Source organism: Barbatula barbatula, assembly GCF_947034865.1.
Source record: "Barbatula barbatula genome assembly, chromosome: 2".
Taxonomy (NCBI): domain Eukaryota; kingdom Metazoa; phylum Chordata; class Actinopteri; order Cypriniformes; family Nemacheilidae; genus Barbatula; species Barbatula barbatula.
The window spans coordinates 11,061,181-11,077,119 of record NC_136767.1 but is presented as its reverse complement, the minus strand read 5'-3'; the positions used below and the strand labels follow the sequence as shown (position 1 = coordinate 11,077,119).

At 40.2% G+C, this 15,939-nt stretch overlaps 1 protein-coding gene across 5 annotated transcripts in view; it reads right to left on the bottom strand.

Moving 5' to 3' along the window:
* Window positions 1-10,933: 10,933 nt before the first annotated feature.
* The window catches only part of slc4a4a (solute carrier family 4 member 4a), a 38,826-nt gene continuing 33,820 nt past the window's right edge, over window positions 10,934-15,939 (bottom strand). For 4 of the 5 annotated variants that reach the window (XM_079479047.1, XM_079479045.1, XM_079479046.1 and 1 more), the window contains exons 20-27: window positions 15,458-15,636; window positions 15,011-15,083; window positions 14,854-14,922; window positions 14,342-14,515; window positions 13,906-14,070; window positions 13,183-13,276; window positions 12,714-12,793; window positions 10,934-12,530 (exon numbers count right to left, since the gene is read on the bottom strand). In XM_079479047.1, the coding sequence (XP_079335173.1) occupies window positions 12,750-12,793; window positions 13,183-13,276; window positions 13,906-14,070; window positions 14,342-14,515; window positions 14,854-14,922; window positions 15,011-15,083; window positions 15,458-15,636 (798 nt within the window). In that variant the 3' untranslated portion in view covers window positions 10,934-12,530; window positions 12,714-12,749. The remainder of the gene's footprint in view (window positions 12,531-12,713; window positions 12,794-13,182; window positions 13,277-13,905; window positions 14,071-14,341; window positions 14,516-14,853; window positions 14,923-15,010; window positions 15,084-15,457; window positions 15,637-15,939) is intronic. The other variant, XM_079479048.1, reaches the window with a different exon arrangement.

Sequence of the window (15,939 nt, the reverse complement as noted above, 5' to 3'; positions counted from 1 at the left end):
TTTTTCATTGGGCTGAGACATGCATCTGTTTCTCTGCCTGTGTGGACGACTGCCCTTGATCACATCAAGGCCATAATAACATAATGTTGCTCCGCCGCTGATGTCACAGCATGTTTAATACAGAAAGCTGCGATGACTCTCTTTTCCATAACCCTGTTTGGATGACTTGACACCTGATTTGTCTTCGACCGTCTCAGTTTTGTTAGCCATAAAAAATCCATGCAGTGTAATCATTATTATTTCCTACCGTCTTTATTTGGGACACATGTTTTGTGCTTACTTGCAGGATTCTGTCTAAATCTCTTGAGGAGTTTGAAATTACCATTCCAAGCCATTCTTCATAATTTTATTCCACTGCTGATTTCACATTGACTGGGTAGACAGCTGTTAAGAAGGCTTAAATCTTTTTGATGTCTGACTATGTAATTTACCAGCACAATTTTATCCAAGGAGGGATTTCATTTTGCTCTATCCTCATCTTGGTTTGCTTGAAAATTAGATTTGGGGCTCTCAGCAAAGTTATGGTGTTATTCTCATGATTACCATTGTTCCTTTGTTAATAATACAATAAAACAAATTACATGCATGTTTGAGGTGATGTAGACTCCTTTGCATAAGTATGCTTTTGTTAAATTACCTGGGTAAAATCATATTTTGTGCAATAATTGAAGCACCATCAGGACATCACTTCAGAGATGACAAAGTCCTCTAATTTTCTGCTCGCCCGCTTGATTTTTCACATACAGTAGATGGTGAAAAGGAAAGAGTCGCTGGTGAGAACACATTATTAAAGGCTGTTGAATCAGATTCTAAACTGCGGCTATACCCAGGGAGCGAACGCACATCATTAGCATGGGCATAGGAGGCTCTCTTACCGACTTGAGAGTGCTGTGAGATTTCATCTAATTTAGATTCTATTTGCTAACCAGGCCAGAACTTTCACAACAGCCCCATCTTCTCCATTTTATAATACTTCTTCTTTCATGTTTTATCATATAGGACAGATTGAAAAAGATGACAGCCCTTCTGTCCAAGATCAATGAAACTTGCTCTCAGTACTTCAAAACTGAACTGTCTGCACTTAAAACTATATGTGAGAATCCTACTCCTAATGTGCTTTTTATTAGCCATGAGATCAACATAGAAAACCTGGTTACTTCATTTTATCATGTAGTACAGGAAAGAACAGAAAGAGCAAGGGGAAGGAATTGAGAGGCGGGCCAAGCATTGGTGGAGCTGGCCATGTCATGTTCTTCTCATCATGCCTTTCCACAACTCTGTTAAAAACTGGAAAGCATTCTGTACCAATGACAATTGTAAAGTGTCACTTAATAACTAGAGAGTTTTCTCAGATAATAAAACAAACATCTTAAAATGAATGGGATCAATTTCCTTCTATTGCTAACCAGGACAAGTCAATGTGAATGATTTCATCATTTATTCATAATCCAAAGCCGCATTACAAACTTTTCGTTCCGTAAAATAAAAATGTTGACGAATGTACATCAAGATGAAGGTAAATAGGGACAGAGGAGCGTAGCGCCTAAATAAGTACAGAACAAACCAAAACATAAACTGTCACTTTCGGGCTGAGGGTCCGGAGGCTTGGGCTCGGGCTGAGGGTCCGGAGGCTTGGGCTCGGGCTGAGGGTCCGGAGGCTTGGGCTCGGGCTGAGGGTCCGGAGGCTTGGGCTCGGGCTGAGGGTCCGGAGGCTTGGGTTCGGGCTGAGGGTCCGGAGGCTTGGGTTCGGGCTGAGGGTCCGGAGGCTTGGGTTCGGGCTGAGGGTCCGGAGGCTTGGGTTCGGGCTGAGGGTCCGGAGGCTTGGGCTCTGGCTGAGGGTCCGGAGGCTTGGGCTCTGGGCTATCCGGGGCCATGGAACGACTGGTGGGTGCCGGGCTCCCCGGATAGGCAATGTGCACCCCCCCAAAAAACATTTGGGTTGGCCCCTGGGGTTCCTTGGGCTCTGGAGAGGGCTCGGGCACGGGTTCGGAGGCCTGGTGAGGCTCGGGCACGGGTACGGAGGCCTGGTGAGGCTCGGGCACGGGTACGGAGGCCTGGTGAGGCTCGGGCACGGGTACGGAGGCCTGGTGAGGCTCGGGCACGGGTACGGAGGCCTGGTGAGGCTCGGGCACGGGTACGGAGGCCTGGTGAGGCTCGGGCACGGGTACGGAGGCCTGGTGAGGCTCGGGCACGGGTACGGAGGCCTGGTGAGGCTCGGGCACGGGTACGGAGGCCTGGTGAGGCTCGGGCACGGGTACGGAGGCCTGGTGAGGCTCGGGCACGGGTACGGAGGCCTGGTGAGGCTCGGGCACGGGTACGGAGGCCTGTTGAGGCTCGGGCACGGGTACGGAGGCCTGTTGAGGCTCGGGCACGGGTACGGAGGCCTGGTGAGGCTCGGGCACGGGTACGGAGGCCTGGTGAGGCTCGGGCACGGGTACGGAGGCCTGGTGAGGCTCGGGCACGGGTACGGAGGCCTGGTGAGGCTCGGGCACGGGTGTGCTTCGGGGCGCTGGCACGGGAGTGCTTCGGGGCGCTGGCACGGGAGTGCTTCGGGGCGCTGGCACGGGAGTGCTTCGGGGCGCTGGCACGGGAGTGCTTCGGGGCGCTGGCACGGGAGTGCTTCGGGGCGCTGGCACGGGGGTGCATCGGGGCGCTGGCACGGGGGTGCATTGGGGCGCTGGCTCGGAACACCAGAGGGAATCCAACTCCCGGAGTGCCTCTGGTGCGATCAGGACCGGTAGCTGTGCCTGGGAAGGCCGGGGATTTTGACCCTCACGGCCTTCCATATTCCGCTGCTGCGGAATCTCAGGAGCGCACTCGCGCTGCTTGCGCTGTAGTGCCCGCCGACGTGGATGGCGCCGACGGGACTTCGTGGAGGAGTGAGGCGCGGTCCCGGAGTGAGTCAGAACAACCCCCACGCGGATGACCGGTACCGGACGCGAACCGCTCAAGCCACCGTCCAGCTCCCCAACGCGGTCCACGGATTCCTCCCCCGGGAGAACCTGATTGATCAACTCCTCCAGGGGAAGGTCGTCCGCGTACGGGAGCAGAACGGCGGCGAGCAGGTCGTCGTCCAGACCGGTCAAAAACACACGGTTAAGTGTGGGATTGTCCCAACCCACCCGGTAACACACCTCAACAAACTCCTCCACATACCTCTCCAGTGGCCGTCCGTCTTGAAGAAGACCCACGAGCTGGTCCACTGGAGAGACGTAGATGTAATCCATACTGGTCAGTTATTCTGTCACGGTGTCGCGCCGGACGAGACAGACGAGAATGCAGGTTTTACAAAAAGACAGGTAACTTTAATGAACAGACTGGTACACGAAACGCAAGACTTTACACGACAATCAATAACTGACAATGGGAAAAACGGAAACACAGAGTATAAATAGTCTTTGATAACGAACAATGATGGCTGGCAGGTGCGGGAACAGCGTGATCACAAATGACGGACAGGTGCGGGATAGTGAATATAAGTCCATGGGGAAAAACCGGCAGGGAAACGGACGGGAGTGTTACAATCTACTATTATATATATCAAATTAAGAATGCAAAGAAACAATATTATAAACATGAGGCTGAGGAACTGCAAAGCACCAAGCCTAAACAATGGTTTAAGTCTGTGAAGGCATTAATGGGGATGGAAGGAGATAAGAGTGATGTGGTGTCTCAGGATCACAAGATTATGCAACATGACTGTGACAACTTGGCTAAGCACTTTGCTTCTGTGTGGGATCATATGAATCACATTTTCCCACCTGAGGAAGAGGTTATCTGCAAGTTAACCAGTTGTAGTTTACCCCTCCTGAGTATTGGACAAGTTAAGGTCAGACTCCGCAGGGTGAAGGCAGCAAAGGCGGCTGGTCCTGACGGCATCCCTTCTTGGATTTTAAAGACCTTTCATGAGGATATCTTTAACACGTGCGTGCAAAATAATATTTTCCCAAAACAATGGAAGGAAGCTATGGTCAAGGCTGTTCCCCAAAAATCAAAGCCCTGTTTTCCAGCAGATTTCATTTCTTAGTTCTGTTGGAAAACTGAATAAAGGAATCCTCTGAGATGCCATTCTGGAGGATACAGCTGCTAAAATTCAATCATCACAACATGGTTTTATGACAAACGGATCAACTGACACGGCACTGATTCAAATTTTGCAATACTGGCATGATGCACTTAACAGCAATCCTAAACTGGACATCCATGCTGTTTTTGTCGATTTTACTCGAGCTTTTGACACAGTTGATCATTGTCAACTGCTTCATACTCTAGCTGACATGAATATCCGACGACCGCTTTGGCTCAGTGTAAGGAGCTATCTGAGTAACAGAGAGAAAAAGGTGAAGTGGGGTTCAATTCAATTCAATTTTATTTATATAGCGCCTTTCACAATTTGCATTGTTCCAAAGCAGCTTTACAGGGGAAAAACGAAAAACCCAAGAAAGGGTAAAACACACTACATGGTGTGTTATATAATAAATCCAATTATTCTAGTAAATAATATCTAATGTCAGCATCTCCTGGTGGTTTATTTAGCATTTTGCTTAAAGTGAATGCTTGGCTGAAAAGATGCGTCTTTAGTCTAGATTTAAATTGGGCGAGTGTGTCTGATCCTCGAATAATATCAGGAAGGCTATTCCAGAGTTTAGGTGCTACGTATGAGAAAGCTCGACCCCATTTGGTGGATTTAGTTATTCTAGGTATTATCAAAAGTCCTGCGTTATGAGATCTTAGAGAGCGTGATGGGTTGTAGAGTGATAGAAGCTCTGTTAGGTAGGTAGGGGCTAAACCCTTTAAGGCTTTATAAGTGATTAAAAGAACTTTAAAGTCAATACGATACTTAATGGGTAGCCAGTGAAGGGTTGATAACATTGGGGTTATGTGATTGTATTTTCTGGACCTGGTTAGAACTCTGGCAGCTGCATTCTGAACTAACTGTAGTTTGTTTATTGATAATGCAGGACAACCACTAAGTAGCGCATTACAGTAGTCAAGTCTTGAGGTCATAAATGCATGAATAAGCTTCTCCGCGTCAGCAACACACAGAATATTTCGTAACTTGGCAACATTTCTTAGGTGGAAAAAGGCTGTTTTTGTAACATTTGAGATGTGATTTCGAAATGACAGGTTGCTGTCAAATATAACGCCTAGATCTTTTACTGTATTTGTTGGAGTAACAGTACATCCTTCAACTTGCAGTTTATAATCAGAAATATTTGTTTTGCGTCCGATAAGTAATATTTCTGTTTTATTAGAATTTAAAAGAAGGAAATTACAGGTCATCCAATGTTGTATATCTTTAATGCACTCTGCCAATTTGATAAGCTGGGGGGAATCATCTGGTCTTGATGAGATATATAGCTGAGTATCATCTGCATAGCAATGGAAGCTAATTCCATGTTTTTTAATAATGTTTCCGAGGGGAAGCATGCATATCGAGAACAGCACTGGTCCCAGAACCGATCCCTGAGGTAATCCATAATGTACTTGCGTTAGATTGGATGATTCCCCATTTAAATGGACAAATTGATGTCTGTCTGACAAGTAAGATCTAAACCACTGTAGTGCCTGTCCCTCAATACCGGTATAATTGTGTAAGCGATCTAGAAGTATGTTATGGTCTACGGTATCGAACGCAGCACTAAGGTCAAGCAGGACCAGGAGTGAGATGGGTTCGTGTCTAACTCGTACCCAATATCAGCTGGTGTTCCTCAGGGGGGACTTCTATCCCCTCTACTTTTTGTTATCTGCATGAACAGCCTCCTTCAGTAATTCTGGTGAAATATGCCGACGATTTAATAATCACTGAACTGTGTGGTTTTCTATACATCTGTATTTTTTTTTATACTTATAACTAGGGGCATAAGGTTGTAGTACTTGTAGGGAGTATGTGTTTTGTTTGACGCATTTCAGGGTTTGGTCCTTCAATATCCTGCCATGTCAAACTTTAAATAAAACTAAACTAAACCAGAAGAAAGAAAATCACACAGGTTCAAAATGACAAGAGGGTGCGTAGATGACGAAAGAATTTTCATTTTTGACGGTTAACCTTAAGACACCATTTACCGTAAATCCCTTTCAATTTGTAACATCACTGTACAAAATTATAATACATTTTCATAAATTGACAATTATATAAAATGAAGTTTTACGAAATACAACAAGAATAACATCAGTTTAATATAAATTTCAATTCAAATGAGTTGTTAAGCCAGTGTGATTTATCCTAAAATTGAATTGGAAGGATGTGTATTGGCAAGTTTTCATATCACTGCTGCGCTGTCCTTCTGAAACCTCAACCTTGTCGACTTTGATACCACAGTATTTAATCTTTTAAAAAGTAGGGTGCTCTTTCCATTCTCTGGGAAAAAATGAGTTTGGACAGCCAAGGTTTTGGAAGAAACCTGCATAATTGTTTTGTTCTGCTAAACACAAAGGAAGATATTTGGAAGAATGTCAGTAACAGAGCAGATCTCATCCCCCTTTACTGCTATAGGAAAATTAAACAATGTTTAATATAGGAAGCTATTAGACTCCTGTCTGGCTTAACCTCTCATCTCTCTGTCTAAAGCTCTAATCAAATGTCTGTATTTTTCTCTAGATGGAGGATGTTATTAAAAATGACAATGACACTAGGATTTAAAGTCAAAGATTTTCTTTGGGCACCATCAATTACATTTGATGAAGAGGTCTTTTATACATTTCTCACATCGGAAATGTCATGCCATCGGCATCTGAAATGTTTGATTCTCTTTAAATAAAACGTTCTACCTACTTCAAAGAGTGTTCGTTTGTTTGCTCTTTCCAAAAGGCTTGTGGCATTTTGAGTGTAATTGTATTAGTCTGCCATATGAATAACCTTTATTTAAAGCACAGCAATGTCCAGGATAAGATGATTTTAGTTCTGTTGTTGCTATGGTGTTTCATCACAGACTGGTTGACTAGACAATTCAAATTTGTAATATACGTTTAAGTCCGATGTTATTCTATCAAGATCTATCAATATTTTTGAATATTTCAATTATTAAAAACAATAATAATAAAAATATGAATAATAATTCAACAATGAGGCATTGTAAAATTATCCGAGGCATTGTTTTTGAGGTATTAGATTTGCCGGAAATGATTATTAATTTGAAAGTGTTATGAAGTGTCATCCTAAACATTAGAGGTTTGTGCAAACCCAAGGTGTTTTACGCATCATCGACATCTGAATGGAAAGAGCAAAAGGATGTTTTCCTGCCTGTCAGACTGCAGATATGAAGCATGTTTAATTAATATCTCATTTCTGTAGATGGGTTTCAGCATTTCCATGTTTTCTAGGCAGTTAGAAAAAAAGCAATTTGTGGTAGAAGGGAAAAACACAAAACATCATTAGAATGACAATAATACATTTTATACACAATGAACATAAAAAGCATCCTATTTCAAATGCAAAACAAAGCATTCTGATTAACCAAAAGGTTTAAAAGATCAAATATTTATCACGCAGCTAATTTTTAAAAATTGCCTCAATTTCAGAACCGTATGACCCCAGCAAACCTGGCAATCACAGAGATGCTAGTTGTTACTTTATTTTCATCCACACTCTTAACAGCACGAAGCCCGAGATGATGTTTGGCCAAATGTTCTCCGCTATAACTTCACAATTGATCTTTAAAATTATCTTTAAAAACCCATTTCTCTCATGGTCACCGAAACTCTCAGGCACCAAATATGTCAGATCACCGGAACGTCAGCTTCGATAGTGAAATGGCATTGGCTCTCATGTGTCTTGTGACTAGTTGAGTCATTATGCTAGCGACGTTATGAAACGCCATTGTCAGTGGTTAAAACCTAATCACAAAATGATATTGTATTGCTTTGAAAGACACAAAATGCAACGTGACCTGTTCGTAATGCTTTTATGCTGTTTTTGGTCAATGTTTGCAATAAATACACGTGTCTTACGTCTTTTTCCTTGATGCGTGTTTTAGGTTTAGGGTAGGAGTCGGGTAAGGTGGTCTAAAATATCCATGAAAGTACAAATAATAAGTATTTATAAAATAGTTGTGAGGCAAGCCGCGACACTGTCAGGCATTCTCTAGCGGACCACTAGCACCCCCAGTGGACTTTTGTGTCTCAAAACTGTATCAATATGTACCTAATGGTTTGTATTACAAAGTCTACAGAGGTACATATTTCCTATGAGACCAGGTTGATTTATCGGTTTAGCTTACTGAAAAATCTCTCTGTTTCCTATTTTCCTGGTAAGGTGAATACTAATATGTTGAAGGGGCGGTTCAACCCTTAATCTTAATGATCCTTAACATCATGTTTACTTTTGCAGGCTTATTTACAATATTAAAATGTTTTTATTACCTACATGTGATACGAAATACCAGTTTATATCACAGTTAGTAACGCAGTATTATAATGTGCAAAGTATCAAAACAATACCAGTTAACACGGTTAATGCATCTGGCTCAACCGAAGCTGGGTCTGACAGCCTCTTGCATCTTTCTTTTATTAACAATTAGTGTTAATAGCATCACAGTATATCTGCACTTATAAGTTATGCTAGAAGTTTGCATCTTTTTGTTATGTGATGTCTCCTGTGTGACTTCAAATATTTTTTCTTATTAAATATTAAGAAAAATAATGTTTTCTGCTAGGAATTCAGGTAGGAAGCATTGAGGACTGATGAAGATCAGATCAACAGACATATACAGATACTGATACAGATCAACATAATGATATTTCAGGGAATTTTCAATAGAGGTTGCATTCACCGGAATCACATGACCAGGAGAGACAGATTTTGAAGAGAGGGACGAGAGGGGAACGTTTCATAGAAGCAAAATATCTCACTTTAAGATGTAGCTGTTTGTCTAAGAGATGTTTGGTTATGTGAAACGAGTAAAGGCCGCCCTTGGAAGACCCCAGCTGTGGATTTCATTTCTTCTTTCGGTGTGGGTCAGACCGACCTGTAGCTGGACTTGACATGTCCTCGGCCGAGTGGACTTGCAGTCCCTGAGTGAATTAGTATAGAACGCTGTTGTGTTGTTTGCCGAGCTCAGCGGAGATGAAATTGTCAGCTGACCCGGAGTTGAGGAGGGCTTTGACTCCAACACATTGAGTGGAAGTACTGTAGTTAGTTCAACTAAAAGTGGTGTGTGTCATGACCGCGTTGAGACACGGACAGAGGACCCAGACGCAGACAGCGGGTAAGGGGTTACAAGACATTTATTAACAAAAGACAATACAAAAATCCCATGAGGGGGTAAAATACAAAGGACAAGGTAAAACATGGCGGAGTGACAGGAACACAGACTAAACTACACTGGACAAGACTAAAGATAAACATTGACATTAGGTACAAATAACTGGAATAAACTACACTGGACAAGACTAAAGATAAACATTGACATTAGGTACAAATAACTCCACTAAACAACATGTATGTAAGGCTATAAGGGCCACAATTGCGGTTCTGTCATGGTTCTGCCACTAGGTCAAGAAAAACAAGACAAGGTGGGACAGAACCACGACAGGCGTGTATTTGCTGGGGAAGAAGAAACCACACTCACTGTGCGACGAGTAGGACGGATGGGACATTTAGTACTAACATGTCCCCTTTGGCTACTGTACAAATGTCTGGTTCTGGAGAGTTCGATGATGGCTCTGTGGGGGCCATTCATACACTCCGATGGATATCTGGATGAATCACTCTAGCCTAAAGTTTTCGACAGAGTTGCCCGTTCGGCTTATTAGAAATTGATGTGTATGAACTGTATAACAAACAATAAATTAGATCTAACATTAATCTCTTGAATTAAAATTATTAACATTTTGACATATGACATGCAATACATATGTTGATGTCTCTCATTTGTTGATCTGATGAAAGACAACAGAACATTGGGTTAAAAGGACAAAGAATAAGTTCCTTTATTCCTTTTTAAATAAGTACGCAGACCATAAACATTCCCAGCTGTTTTTCAGTCTGTGAACCTTTTTTCCACTTTAAGACATGTATTGATCAGAACAGACAATACATCTCCAGCGTATTGCATAACCAGACAAAGAAAAACCCCTCTTTCTTCTGTCTGGCTCAGTTCTGATGCAGCACACAGCAATATAATGATAAAAGAACCATCTGGGTTGGTTCGAAAATACGGAACTGAAAGCCTAGTGCAGTTTGCCAAAGCCACTATAACAATCATACTGAGAATCTGAATGGACTTTGTTAGTTGTGTTAAACATAAAACAACGAAAATTATTATTATACTATTATTATTATACTAGTTGAAGCATTATATTATTTGCATTTATATTGTATTATTTCATAAATGAGCATTATCCCAAATAATTATTTTCTTCCTGTTTGATGTTTAAGATTTTTAACTTTATTTTACTGCTATAGAAAGGGAAAATAACAACCGTGAGAAATATTTACTCAAGTCTTTCTATGTCTTTTTTAGACTTCTTCCAACCTCACCATCCAATTACTATCTCTTTGTCTGTGATGTAAGAGGCTTTCCACTCCAGAGTACAGATCTCTGAGCTAATCTCAGCATTTAGGTTCATTAAAGACCCACAAAGCATGTAAGCACCTTATTCTACGTCTATAGACCCTTCAATTTTTTACAATTGTAGAGTATGACTTTCGTCTGTGTAACGTTGATTTTGAACACTAGATGGGGAGGTTGTTTCACATTTAATGTAAGCCAAGCAACTGTTCCTTGGCTGGTAAAAGCAAACTCAATCACACCATTTGAATGTAAATGAAGTTATTTTAGACTATTTCAGATTTTTAACCTTAACCCTCTTAAACCGTAAGGTTTCATTTTAAAAGTATGTAACATGTATTGAGAAAATAGATCAAATATATAAAAAAATATATAACACACGCACGCACACAGACAATAATGAACACAGAGAGAAACGAGGAGACCATTTAATAAATTCTGTTCATTTTTAATATTCATTTCCTTTGAAAAATATAAACTCTAAAATAATTTCAGCTGCTTCGTTCTAGAATTCACAAAACTTGATTAAAAATGTATCAGTGTTACACACTCTATAATTAATATTTAGCATTGTTTAAAGGTTCAAGAATATTCCCAGACATGTTTCCACAATATATCCTGTTTCAGCTAGGTACCCTCAAAGATATAAGTTAAAAATTCAATCTTATACTTACAAGGTTAAAGGAAGCTGATATTTAAATGGCTACATATAATGATCTATATATTTATGTTTGTTGTTGAAAGTGGGGAATATATGAAATAATTGGAGGTTGTTTAACAATTGGTTTCAATCAACATAATAATACTTTTTGAGATATAAAAGATCAAGGCTCAGGGATAACATGATTGATCATGCACACTACATTTGCTACATCTGGAAAGCACATTCTCTCTCCTCGTATATACCCATCTTCATTCAGATATGACTGTATCAAATTGTTGATTTTGTGACCCTCACTTTCTCACTTTTACGAACGACACAGCTTACAAAATAACATTCATTCATTGACTAAAAATCACTTAAATAATGCACAGATAATAAAAAAGTGTATGAATTTTATAAGACAATATCAAGGATCTAATAGAACTTCATGTATTATTGCAGTAATTGCAGGTTTAAGCCACTTGGGTAAATCGTTTGCAGGACAAGCAGATCCTGGGTTTACACATGTAGACATACAGCAGGTTTGCATTGTTTCATATGGAAGCAAATGCCCAGTAACATCGGAAATGACTTACTAGGCTTTATCAATATTATTCTTATTAAAACATTAGCCACGAATGTCATTTTGTTAAAGGAAACCAATGAAATATATTAGCAAAATATAAATGACAAAATCTGTAAAACAGCAGGATAATTAGCAATGGTTCATTATTTTAAAATCAATAACATTAACCATCATTAACAGGTTAATCAATATCACAATATTCTATTTCATAACTGTTTTTATTTCACCATAATAACAATTCTTGAAAATCAACATTAAAATCTCATGCTGTGCAAATAAAAGAACGGTACTCCATTTTACATAATGCCTACCACGTAAAAGACAGGTAGATCAAAAAGAAAAAAAAGAAAATATATCAAAGATGAGTACTGTGTTGAATTGGACCATTTAAAAAAGGAGTAATTCTTTCCCTGCTGTGTAAAAACAGCTACAGCATTGTTCTAAAGCTCAGCACATACGTGAAACAATGCAGTGAATTGCATAGTAGTTTAGGGATTACAAATTGCAAACCATAGTAATTACAGTAAGTGAGTGGAAGACAAGCATTTCTCAAACCATTCTTAACACCTCACAGAAAGTATCTTTCGTGGGAAACAGTCTTTAAAAAATCCCTTGGCGAACAAACTGGCTTGCTGCACATTGAAAGAACATAGTGGGATAAAAGAGCTTAGTCTGGAGGAAAAGTTAGATGGACGTCTCAGACCCACGACTGCTCCAGTAGAAGCCATTGTTGTCATCTGGATCCATGTCTATTCTAATCTGAGGCACATTTAACGGCAGTCTCGCTGAACTGAAAGACATCCATTAGCAACAACATGAGCAAACATTCATCTTTTAAGTCAACACTAGTTATTTGTTAACATTTGCTAGAACCTTTAGTTTGGCCGTTCATTCCGTTGCAGTTTAAACTGCAACCACTCATGAACACCATGCATAATAACTTAACAATAACATAAGCTTTAGAGATGCTTACCTTGACATCGGGCTGGTCTCAAAGTAGCGACACTTTTCAGCACGATGAATATCGGTCAAGGATTGAAGGGGACTTTTCTCCTGCAAGAATTAAACACAGGGTCCATTTTTAGCACAGGCCTAGCCTAATGTCTGGTTAAAAACAGACACCATAAACCATCATCATGCAGATGGTTTAGCAAGTGTAAGCAAATCAGTATCACAAAGCGTCCCGGAATCCAGGTCATGTTAGCATGCCACAAAGATGCTTAGTCACAGTAAACTGAAACGCTAAAGTGAGAAAACAAAAATGATAATGACAAGAGAAGTAGAGGTCAAGAGATGCTGTCAAACCCCATAGAAAACTGACAAACACCACAGATGTAAATGAAGAATTAGTGGCACCACATACAAAAAGAAGAAAAAGCAAAACAGACACAGTGTTAGAGAGCATCTCATTGGTTAAGGGTCCCCAGATCGGCTCTACTCACTGTCAGAGGCCTTTTCACCCAAAAAAGGCTCTTGCTCCATCATGTCCATTGGGATTTTAATGCTGGGGACGTTCTCATTGAAAGGATAGTCAGACTGCACAAGAAGACATGGCCAAAAAGCTGAACAACAGTACTTGAAACAGTAGATTCAACACAGTACCAAACTAACAAAAACATTTTGTTGCCCCCAGAATTCACTGAGCGTTCTTTTGAAGTTTGTTAAAAGCCTGGACTGGCCCTTTTCAATTTGTGACTTCATTGTCATCAGCACTTCTCAGTAAGATATAAAGTACAGTTCAATGAGATAAACATTCTTGTTAGTAAACAGATAAGATATACAGTATAATGTATAAGGTAAAAAAGGCCGCACATTGATGTTACTGCTCCAACAGTACGTCTCAAGCAGTTATAAAACTAAAAGGTGAGTTATAATTTATGTCTCTTAAGTATTTAATAATTATCAGTAAGTTTAAAATAATAAAAATAGACAAGATGTGTGTAAAATTTGTATCCAATGATTAATAAAATCAATAAATACAAGACGTTACCATTTAACCTCCTATCTAAAGCTTGAAGTCTTTATTATACTACTGTACAGTATCATGTGACAAAAGATCATGTATATTAATCGTACTAAAATGCATGAATGACATTGTATGAATTCATACGAATCAGACATCCTGTAATATAGTAACAATTGCTGTGAGATTTCAAGACACTCACGTCTTCCATATCACTGTCTACGCTCCCTTGTTTCTTCTTTTTCTTTTTTTTCTCATCCTCTTTCTTTTTCTTGTCCTTCTCGGGTATGACATCATCCAGAAAGCTGAGGTCTTGCTGAGAAAAGACATAGTCCAAGGCCTTCCTCACAGCAACCAAAGCCAAGATCTGGCCAATGAAAACAGGGATGTTTTTCACAACACGCTATCAAAATGCTAGCAAAACATTCTTTACATTCAAAGGGTTGAAAGACTGCTGCGTGAGAAGATGCGCGCCAAGTGATGTGGGTTAATGAAGCAGGTGCACATCCCTACTTCAAACCAACTTTGCAGTATCGTACACCTTCATTCATTTCTCTGCTTAAAATAAATCTTTATTTTGCAAAAGACATTAAAGAGGACAAATTACACATTTCCACAAATCGGCACAAGTAACTAACCATAACTGGAAAGATGATGGCAGCCACAGTGGATTTAAGGATCCATAGAAGTGCAAGGCAGAGCAGTTGCACAAAGGTGAAGAGATGGACCTTTCTCAGTGGCACATGCCGCAAGTAGATCAGATCTGGCTGGTGTTTGGCAGGCATGAGGAGCAGCTTCAGCCGGTCCATAAACTGAGAACAAAGGGCACGATTGAAATGCCTTAGTGTACAGTCAGTATCTCAGCCGTTCAAACCTTTCAAAATAAGACAGTTTGGATGACCTCCATGTCTTGTTATTTGTTTATAGGAAAATATATTAAATATTGAAAAAAACATATTTATTTAAAATATAGCCTGCATGAAATATGACACATCAGCTTCAAACATCTATTTTCTAAATTAGATTCTAAGCGTGTCTCATTTTGATATATTTTAATTTAAGAAACTGAACTGTTTTTATATTCCAGAAACTGATTTTGAAATCCGTCTGGGCCTAGGCCAACATAAAGGCCTGCCTAATGGTAACCCACCTGCACTCCATTGAGCGAAGCAACACCCATGTAGAGGAAAACTCCATACAGCACCGGCATGGGTATAAACTATGTGAAAGAAATTAAATCATTCTTTACCCAAATCACAAATCTCATTACAATAGTGCAAGCCTTTTATTACAGCCTGAATCTTTACCTTGAGGATAGGAGACATAAAGACAGATAAACCGGTGAGAATAAAGACAAAGACACCGGTGACTCGCTGTTCCCTAAATGAAAGGAAATAAATTATATTATATATAATATACTGTATATACAAATTTGACAACAAACTGTATATCTAATTATGAATAATAGTTCATATTTATTCACAATGCTTAATAATTAAGTATATTATTACATGACCCAAATACTGCTGGTTGTGTTGTGGACAGAACCAGGCTTGTGTACATTTGTTCAGCTTACAGCTGTATCAATAAAGCCCCCTGGAATTTAATAAAAACAAGCAACCTTTTTTAACAAGCACCCCACTGAACCAACCTCTGCTGTGTTGTGTGCAGAAATAGTGAGAGACGTTCATATTCTACATTTGTACAAAAATTCACCTCAATTCAGTTCATCTTTCAAATGCTTTAGCACTTACCTAACACCCAAAAATTTGGGCTGCTCTCCAGGGGCAGAGGTCTCTGTCTCCATCTTTAAGCTGTCAATGTGAGCGATGGAAATAACCGTAGCGGCTACATACCAGGGCAAACCCATAAAAGAGCACACTGCCAGCAGAACAGCTACCCAGAACAGATCCAGATGGTACCCTGCACCTTTCTGATGAAGATAAAAAAAAGTTGTTACAACTTTGCCAATGCATTGCATGTCTCAATCAATACTTATAACAATCATGGTTGTGGTGGTTGATGTTATCATCATTTCATCAAACAAAAGCAAAAAATCATTCGGTCGCTCGAGTGTTAAACACTCACATAACAAAAATACGCAAAACAAAAGTAAAGGTGTCAGGTACAGTATGTCACAGGGGCAGGGTTATTCACACAGAGATGAAAATACAAGTTCCACGGTGAAGCATTATAGTGAGAGGACACAATGTTTTAAAGCCATTCTCACATTACA